Here is a 9,739-nt window from a genome sequence, read left to right on the forward strand (position 1 = left end):
GCAAAATTGTTGCTTAAAAAAAAATGCTATTTGCTTAAGAAGCTATTTTGGTAGAAAAATATCACAGCAAGGTACTTCAATTGTTAAACAGAAAATATTTGATATTGTAATAAAAATGTATGCATTGGATCTTTAAACTATAACATTAAAATAACCACACAGGAGGACAGTTATTCCATGTTGTATGTGTGTGTGCAACCTGGTCTCAGAGCATTTCGTATTATTCTGTACGTAAAACTGAGACACTCCATTTAATATGATGAGTCACGTTTCATATGGTATGAATTAATTTGTGGACTTCAAATAAAATGTTACGAATTTGCAAAATGTATGATATGTTAAGAATTCTATCTACGTGGCTAATGTTAGCTTGGCTAGGGGTTAGGGTTAAGTTTAGGAGTTGGAGAAGGGTAGGTGGAAAGGTTAGCTAACATGCAAAGTAGCAAGGAGTTGAAAAGTTGCTAATTAGCTCAAAAGTTGTCAGTGACAAGATTTTAAATAACCACCGGTCTTATGTAACCATACCAAACGTAATATATCATACTAATTTGAGTGTCTCGTTTTTAAGTTTATTATGTTACGTCTAGTCTATGAGACCAGGCTAGAGAATTAATTTGAGGAATGCGAGGGGAGTCAATCCTTCTTCAGGTTCATATCCATGTTTTTCCTTGAACTCCACTTCTCTACTCCTATACATTCTCAAGGGGTGCAACTGGCTTCTGTAGTATTTTTTTTTTAAAGGAACCACAACAGGGATCTGGCCTGAAATGCACTGAATGACAATATACACCAAAATGGAGTCAGGGTTACCATTCCCCACGGTCCCATCCTTCGATGTCATTCACTGCATTTCAACCATTTGTCACTTCCTCCTCATCCTCCTGGAAGTAAGGATGTTCTTGAGCTTTTAGGGCAGAGATTCTTCTTAGAGGGTCAAAGGTTAGCATTTTCTGTGGGAACAAACAGAACGGCTAGGTTTACAAATGTGACTCAAGTAGCAATTAAAAGTAGGGGTTGTCCTATCTTTATCATAGCTGTTGGTCTGGGTAAATAAATACACTTTTAGCCAGGATTCACATATACAATTTTACCATTTAGCATTTCAACACTCCCAAAAAGTTATTTTTTGACCAAACAGAATACACCCCACAGCTGGTTAGAAAACCAAAAGTTTCACCAAAAGCAGCTCTGCCCCCTGATCATTGATCTCAGGAACGTAGTCTGTGATTGGGCGGGGGCTGATAGGACTGAAGTTGTGTCGTGAGAGGGTGACATCAGCAGGCCACTCCTCCATGGGTGGCAGGCCAATCACACTGTGGAATGGCAGACAGAAAGGAACAAGCCAACCAGTCAGACAAGTGTTTCAGAAAGAATTAACAGAAGTTAGACTGATCCAAAGTGGCAAGGACGGAGTCCTGAAATGCACCCTATAGGCCCTGGTCAAAAGTAGTACACTATATAGGGAATAGGGTGCCATTTGGGACAGACAAGTGGACATTTCTGCCCATACTCACTTGAATATCTTTCCCAGTTGGTCCATTTCAGAGTCTCCAGAGAACAACGGTCTACATGAGAAAGTTTGGATTCGGGTTAATGTGCTGTTGGCAAACTTCCCCTGCTGTGACAAGCAGTACCGTCTGTCTCTCTGTCCCCATATAGTCTTATTTTATTGTGCTGCCATGTCTGTGAGAGATTACAGGGCCAGGGCTGACCCTCCCCTGTGTACACTGGTGTGGCCTGGCTGTTAGCATGGAGCCATAATGATAAGAGAAGAAACCCTGAGTCCTAGTTAATTGGAGTGCCACAGCAGTAAACTGCTAGACTTCGATTTGACCACCTGGTGGGAGCATAATCATAGAAATGAGAGCTCGGTCACACTACAGTCAGACAAAATAGTTTTTTCTTGCTCAGTTTCCAATGTGGTAACTTGCTGGGTGGGATATAATCTATTAATCCAGTGGGCATCTTTTAGAATATCAGATTTACAATACGTAACATAACATATACCATACACCATACAATTTATATCACAGAGAGAAAATTATTTAAAAATAAATGTCCCAGTATGTCAAATAAGCCTTCTCTGGCCCTGACCACTCACTTGCGTCGGAACATCTCAGCAAAGATGCAACCCGTGCTCCAGATGTCCACCGGTGTGGCGTAGGTGGACTGGAGCAGGACCTCAGGAGGCCTGTACCACAGAGTCACCACCTAGGGCAGACATGGAGGAGAGAGACGTCAATGGATGGACAGTTGAGAGTAGGAGAGAGGTATGAATGTGTATGAATATTTATGCCAACTGTAAAGCATAAGTAAGCATTATGGTGAATGCACATAGAGACCCTTTCCATTTTCAACCAGTTTGTGTGTGTCTGTGTTCCTACCACAGGGGTAAGGGCCATGTGGCAACTGTAGATCCTGGCCAGTCCAAAGTCGGCCAGCTTAACCTGACCACGGCTGGTGACCAGGATGTTCTCTGGCTTCAGGTCCCGGTGCACCACACGGTTCGAGTGTAGGAATGACAGGCCGCACAGCAATTGACGCATCAGGTCCTAACACACAGGGGGACACATTTAACATGTGTACCAGGCTCGGTCCACACAACAGTCCAACATATCCAGCCAGATAGAGGGCGACCTGTGGACCTGCCAAACACTGAGATCATTTAAACGTTTGTTTTGGATGTACCTTCCTTTTAACATGGTTTACAGGGACCTACTGTGTTTATTTAGCATGGTTTACAGGGACCTACTATGTTTATTTAACATGGTTTACAGGGACCTACTATGTTTATTTAACTTGGTTTACAGGGACCTACTATGTTTATTTAGCATGGTTTACAGGGACCTACTATGTTTATTTAACATGGTTTACAGGGACCTACTATGTTTATTTAACATGGTTTACAGGGACCTACTATGTTTATTTAACATGGTTTACAGGGACCTACTATGTTTATTTAACATGGTTTACAGGGACCTACTATGTTTATTTAACATGGTTTACAGGGACCTACTATGTTTATTTAACATGGTTTACAGGGACCTACTATGTTTATTTAACATGGTTTACAGGGACCTACTATGTTTATTTAACATGGTTTACAGGGATCTACTATGTTTATTTAACATGGTTTACAGGGACCCGAGGGGGCTTCTCACTCTGATGTGGCTGGGGGGCAGTCCTGGGGCAGGGGCCTTCTCTAGGTAGGTCTTCAGGTCCTGGTCCACGTGTTCAAATACCAGGGTGACTTTAGTCTCCTGATCTGTCCTCAGGGTGGCACACACGTCCATGAGCCTGATGTACAAACACACACACACAGACAATGAGCCTAGCGTACACATACAGTCAAACATCACACACAGACACATCCATGAGCTCAGTGTACACAGTGTGTGATAATTCATCTGAACGTTCCATGGTTGAATTTAGAATTCCCCAAGGTTCTGTGCTTGGACCCCTTATTTTTCTTTATACATGCTACCCCTTGGTAATGACATGCACTTTCATTACTATGCTGATGACACGCAATTGTATTCATCTTTTAAACCAGACGATACTTTAAAGTCAGCCCGCCTTGAGGTGTGCATCAGACGTTAAATACAGTTATAGTGCACTGGCATTGTAGCGTTTTTGTATATTTTATTTAATGATCTCGAGAATGGATGTGCTCATGGTGACATTTAATGTCTGTTTTTATGTGGTGAAGCCAAACAAATTTCCACATTACGTGGACAATAAAGTTTCTAATTATAAAACATCCAACTTCTTGCATTTAAACTTTCACTAGACTGAAATGATGGCACTTGGCCACAAGAATCTCGGTGTCAGACCTCACCCTCAACATTGATGGTTGCCTCATTACACCAAACATGGTTGTTAAAAATCTTCGTGTCACCTTTGATCCCGGCCTCACTTTTGACAACTACATAAAAAGCATATCCAAAACAGCATCCTTTCATCTCAGGAAAAGTTCCAGAATTAGACACTTCATCTCTCAAACAGATGCAAAAAAATTGGTCCATGAATTTGTTTTATCTCCAGTTGCTCAGACTACACTATTAAAAGCCTACAACTTGCAAAGAACACTGCAGCTCGCATTTTAACCAACACTAGAAGGCACGAGCACATCACTCAGGTTTTATCAGCACTACACTGGCTGCCTGTAAAGTATTGGTTTGAAGACCTTACTCTTAACATTTAAAGCGCTGCATGGCCATGGCCTCTTATCTGACAAACGTGCTCGTTCCACACAACCCAATGAGGGTGCTCCACTCCCAAGGAGACAGTTTGAGTTGATGAATCCTGAACATCCCCAACTTATAATATAGGGGAAACACTGATGTGTGGGATCTCTTAATACACAGTCAAACAGACAAGCTCATGGTCAATCACCATAATTTGAATGAGAGGCAAGTCATGCCATGGTGAGTCAGTCACTAGATAATAACCTTTATAGAACCTGCTTATCATAGACATACCAGTCAATTTTTAGGCATTCCAAAGTTCTTATACTATGTGGGCGTAGGGTTTCACAAGATACAGGTGATCAGGTCAAAACTAAAGTCACAGGCTACAAGTCGCAACAAAAACAACACAATGTGTCAATGAAAGCGTTTGACTGTGATTGTTCGTGTTTACGCATTTCAAAAGGTGCTATTAAGTATGAAGTAGAAACATTGAACATGTATAGCTTACATTATTCCATTCATTCCCTTTTTACCACTACAATTTTACAGTTGACAGTGAGACTGTGCGGTTTTGTCAGTTAATCCTAGATCTACACAAAAGATGGCGTGGGATGTGAACTAATCTCAAAACTAGACCTCTTTCCTGGCTGGAGAACATCACTATAAATAAAGGTTCAATGATTAAATGTGTTCTTCAAACCTCTTTGGAATGGCATGATTGCCAAAGTTTTTGTATGCATTTTTAGCAATACCAACTACCCACTGAAGACATTCTTTAAAAAGAAAGTACACTTGGCCATAAGACTTTATATGGGCAAATAAAATTCATAGAATAAAAAGGAAAGTTTGACATCTTCTTAAGTCTGAGGGTGGTTTTAACCTTCTAGTCTTGGAATTGTATGAACAGACAACCCAACCCGTTTACTTGCGACATATAGTTAAATGCACTAAAGAGGAACAATGGGAACATATTGAAGATGCGCACACTCATCCCCAGAATCTTTTTACATGTCTATTTTCAAAAGATAAAGCTAAGAACATTAACAACTTCATAGTTAAGAACACTACTATAACAATATGGAAAAATATAAATGTATTCTACACAAACCAATATCACTTCCTAAAACCACAACCGTATGGAACAATCCTTGGATAGCTTTTCAGAATTCACAGATAAGAATGGTCCACATGGTAAACTAAAGTCATAGAAACTGTAAATTACTTGGTAACAGGAAATTGATTTATTTCCATGACAGAATTAAAAAGTAATTTTGGACTGACCAACGTAGATCATTTGAAATACATGCAACTTTTTAAAATAAAAAATAAAAAGCTACATATCACCATTTTTCCCCTTTTGGACATCAGAGCAACCTTGAGGGAATCTTATTTGAGTCAGAAAAAGGATGTTCATATGATATGTTTTGTAGATCTTCCCTTGCAGAGAGCATATCCAACTGACAATCTCTTAGAAAACAAATTTACTTTGGAACCAAGACTTTAAGAACTGATGTTGGCACAAGATGGAAGGAAAGTTGGAGCATAACTAACAATCACAGTTAACGAAAATGTGAGCTTAATCCAGTATAAACTAATGTATAGAATGTATTATACAAGAGACAAAATTAACAAATTCTACAACAACGGCAGAGGCATGTCTTAAGTGTAAAACTAATAATAACTCAATAATCCAAGCTTTCTGGGAATGCTATAAAGTCCAGAAGCTGTGGGCAGAACTAGAAAGTTTGTTGTCAGCAGTATTACAATGTAAACTTACTTTTAATCCATCTGTCTGCATATTTCAAGACATGGCATATGGGGGTGTAGTGAGATACCAGGTGGGTTGGACGATTCTCTTCTCATCACTCATCTTGAAAAAACATATACTAAAAACTTGGAAATCAATCAATCTGCCATCATTAACACAATGGAAAAATCGAATGATTTATTATTTAAATACTGAAAATGTGTGGGCTACGGAGAGAAACAAAATGGTGCAGTTTCAGGCCATGTGGCGGAAAGTGATGCGGGCGCTGGAGATGGGGGTGTGTGCTAGTGGGTCTGTGTAGGTGTGATGTTGTTGATGTTTGTATGATGTTGTCGTTTGTATTGTTTATAAAAATAGTTTTTAAAAAATGTGTTCTTACTTGACCACGTTGGGATGATCAAACTGCTCCAGTCTCTTCAGCAGGGCCACTTCTCGGACCGTGGAGATAGGGAGGCCATCTTGGTCCGTCTGGACGCGAACACTCTTCAGAGCAACAAACTGGCCACTCTCCAGGTCCCGAGCCTTGTACACCGTTCCATACGCACCCCCTCCAATCTCTGCCACTGGCTCGTACTGGACCCCACTGCCCTGGGCCATGGTCTGGTTGACAGACAGGCAGGCAGACAGACAAATAGCTACGTATGAATACATTTTCCTTCTGCAGTAAGACACTGTCCCCTCCAATCCCCTCTCTGTCACCGTGCTCTCCAAAATGGAGGTCCACCTGTCTTAGATCCAGCCCCCTCCTACGATCTTTCACCTTCTTGTGCACTAGACCTCATTAGCTGGGGTCACCTCTGCATTCCAGAGCGGAAGAGGCTGTCGGAAAGTGCGTGTGTGTATGTGACTGAATGGGGTTGGAATCTGACCTGATATTCAATGAGACAAGATTTCAGTCAACAAGACATTCCAGTGGTCAACCACACAGCACAGGCTCCCTGCAGACATAAGTCAGAGAGGGGGAGAGAGAATGACTCAGAGACATTAGACATGAGACAGAATGATGCCAGCACCATGGCGCTTTGTATTCCATACAGAATTCCATGCAGAAATAAAGGAAGTTGTGATCGGTCTGCATACTGTACAAAGTATGTAAACAAGGAAGGAAGTAGGCTAAATGCAGGAAGAGTAGCCTAAGTCACCTTATAACAAATCATATATGGGTAATAATGTGGTCAATGTTATATTGACAGGGTGTATGCCATATAAATTATGTTATCTAAGGGTGCAAACAGAGGTAGTTCCACTGAATGGAGCCAAACAGAGGTTGGTTTCTCAGACAGAGATTAAGCCCAATCCTGGACTAAAAGGCTAATTTAATACAGATTATCCACTGAGAATGAGTAAGGAAGACTAGGCTTGAATCCAGGATTAGTCTTAATCTAGGTCCTGGAAACCAGCCATAAATGCTTTTACCAAATTGCCATCCTTAGCTCCTCCTAGAGCCTCGGCGTACATATCACTGACAAACTCAAATAGTCCACCCACACAGACAGTGTGGTGAAGAAGGCGTAACAGGGCCTCTTCAACCCCAGGAGGCTGAAGAAATTGGACTTGTCACCTAAAACCTTCACAAACTTTTACAGATGCACAATTAAGAGCGTCCCGTCAGGCTGTTTCACCGCCTGGTACGGCAACTACAACACCCACAACCGCAGGGCTCTCCAGATGGTGGTGCGGTCTGCACAACGCATCACCGGGGACAAACTACCTGCCCCCCTGGACACCTACAGCACCCGATGTCACAGGAAGCCAAAAAGATCATCAAGGATAACAACCGCCTGAGCCACTGCCTGTTCACGCTGCTAACATCCAGAAGGTGAGGTCAGTACAGGCGCATCGAAGCTGGGACCGAGAGGCTGAAAACAGCTCCTATTTCAAGGCCACCAGACTGTTAAACAGCAATCATTAGCACAGAGGCTGCTGCCTACATACAGACTTGAAATCATTGGCCACTTTAATAACTGGAACACTAGTCACTATAATAATGTGTACATATCTTCCATTACTCATCTCATATGTATATACTGTATTCTATACTATCTATTGCATCATCGCCTATGCTGCTCTGACATTGCTCATCCATATATTTATTATTATTCCACTCCTTTACTTTACTTAGATTTGGGTGTATTAGGTATTTGTTGTTGACTTGTTAGATTACTTGTTGCAGTAGAAGCACAAGCATTTCGCTACACTCTCAATAACATCTGCTAACCATGTGTATGTGACCAATAAAATGTGATTTTATTTAAAGGTGGTCAGTCACATGGTTCACAGGTGTACATTATCAATAGGCCACGATGGGGCATATGCAATGCTACATCAAAGACCATCTGAAATTTGTTCTGAATTATTTACTGATGTGGTCCTACATTCTACCCAAGAAAAAAAGGTAGGACAACTTTCATTGTTAAATCTACATACCTCCAATAAACAATTTAATTATATGTAGTTGTCCTAGTATTTTCTCATCAAATAAACTTAAGCATGCAAAATTAGCTAACGCTATCAAAATATTGGACATAGCTCGTGGCATAAAGCATGAAAACGAAAGCACCCCCTCGACACGTGGTGTTCCTCCATAGTTCTATTCTCAGACAACACAGAGAACAGGCCACAACACTTTTCAAACGCAGTTTAACATCTGACGTGGCAAAAAGTCGTACATGTTAAAAAATGGTTCTATACTTATTTTTGGCATAGCAAAGCATGTTTTAGCGGCAATAGCAAATTCATGCAACAAGTTGTGTAGAACTTATGTGATTATGACTTGATATGTAAACAGTGCCCCAAACTAGCAGAAATACATTGCAACAAGCGACATTTGTTTAAGAAGTATTTTACAAGATGATGTGAACATAATGTTTACTAAATTGTATGTAATAGGCTACTTACCACGTGTCTTTACGTTTTATTTAACGTTAGCAGGCTACACTGCTACATTTAGTGCATGAACGAAATCATGTTTTTCACTTGGTTCTTCTTATCAAACCACAGTCGACACAGGTTTTACACCAAACTGGCTGAAACTGTTGCGGATGTCTTCGATCAAATCATTCGATTTAACTTCGGCCTTACTTCTTTTTTTCTAAACACTCTGGCAAATCTCTAGGTAAGGTGGAGGCGCTTCCTGTAGCCATGCAAGGCGGGGCCAAATATCCATATACCCTCTTAAAAAATCATGACAACTTTGCAGCATGTTTTTTATTTAGGTGGCCATCCACTAGTACATTATACTCTGTAGAATGATACAGCTGCCAATTACATGTTCAAGTCTTCATAAACATTATGAATGAGTGAGTGCACAGTGCAGAGAGAGGCAATAAGTGGGTATTTTAAAAGTATTGAATTCTATGATGTGCTAACTCTTAGTATTTTTCCTCATGTAAGACTACAAATTTGGTTTATTTCCTCCAAAGACAATGTATATTATATACATTGAAGAAGAGGGTGTGACTCCTTCGCCCCGGGCACGCGCAGAGCTCCATGGCTTGGTGAATGACCGTGCACCAAACCCCTCCCAGCTCTTTCTTACGCTGCGATTGGCGGGGAACTGCTGTTGCTAGGCTCATACACCAGCCCTGCATTCCAAATGAAGTATTCAGAATGAGTAATTTGACTTTTAGTTAAATTAAATTAATACTATACCGTATTAACAGAAACACAATTCATAGTATAGGGATATAAATCATGCCCTGGGCCTTTCCAATAAAGTTAATCATCATATAAAAAAAAGAAACCTGAAATGACCAGACTTGGGGATATTTTTATATACTAG

At 40.7% G+C, this 9,739-nt stretch overlaps 1 protein-coding gene across 2 annotated transcripts; it reads right to left on the bottom strand.

The window, feature by feature from the left end:
• Window positions 1–689: 689 nt before the first annotated feature.
• cdk4 (cyclin-dependent kinase 4) lies at window positions 690–9,116 on the bottom strand. Of its 2 annotated transcripts, XM_024376264.2 has the most exons (9): window positions 8,857–9,115; window positions 6,828–6,896; window positions 6,338–6,558; window positions 3,162–3,297; window positions 2,385–2,552; window positions 2,102–2,211; window positions 1,515–1,565; window positions 1,178–1,313; window positions 690–950 (listed from the first exon to the last, which is right to left on the bottom strand). In XM_024376264.2, the coding sequence occupies exons 3-9, from the start codon at window positions 6,553–6,555 to the stop codon at window positions 852–854; spliced, it is 918 nt and encodes a 305-aa protein (XP_024232032.1). In that variant the 5' UTR covers window positions 6,556–6,558; window positions 6,828–6,896; window positions 8,857–9,115; the 3' UTR covers window positions 690–851. The 2 variants fall into 2 exon arrangements, with proteins under 2 accessions (XP_024232032.1, XP_024232042.1); XM_024376274.2 differs by lacking the exon at window positions 6,828–6,896 and having other exon boundaries at window positions 8,857–9,116.
• Between the last annotated feature and the right edge of the window lie 623 nt (window positions 9,117–9,739).

Source organism: Oncorhynchus tshawytscha, linkage group LG02, assembly GCF_018296145.1.
Source record: "Oncorhynchus tshawytscha isolate Ot180627B linkage group LG02, Otsh_v2.0, whole genome shotgun sequence".
In the NCBI taxonomy this organism is placed as follows: Eukaryota; Metazoa; Chordata; class Actinopteri; order Salmoniformes; family Salmonidae; genus Oncorhynchus; species Oncorhynchus tshawytscha.

Excerpts from the sequence above, each read along its gene's own strand:
- cdk4 (XM_024376274.2), bottom strand. The coding sequence starts at position 6,555 with ATGGCCCAGGGCAGTGGGGTCCAGTACGAGCCAGTGGCAGAGATTGGA. Across the intron at positions 3,298-6,337 it reads GATCATCCCAACGTGGTCAA|GCTCATGGACGTGTGTGCCA; the intron begins GTAAGAACACAT and ends TTTGTACATCAG. Across the intron at positions 1,566-2,101 it reads GCTGAGATGTTCCGACGCAA|ACCGTTGTTCTCTGGAGACT; the intron begins GTGAGTGGTCAG and ends TTTCTCATGTAG.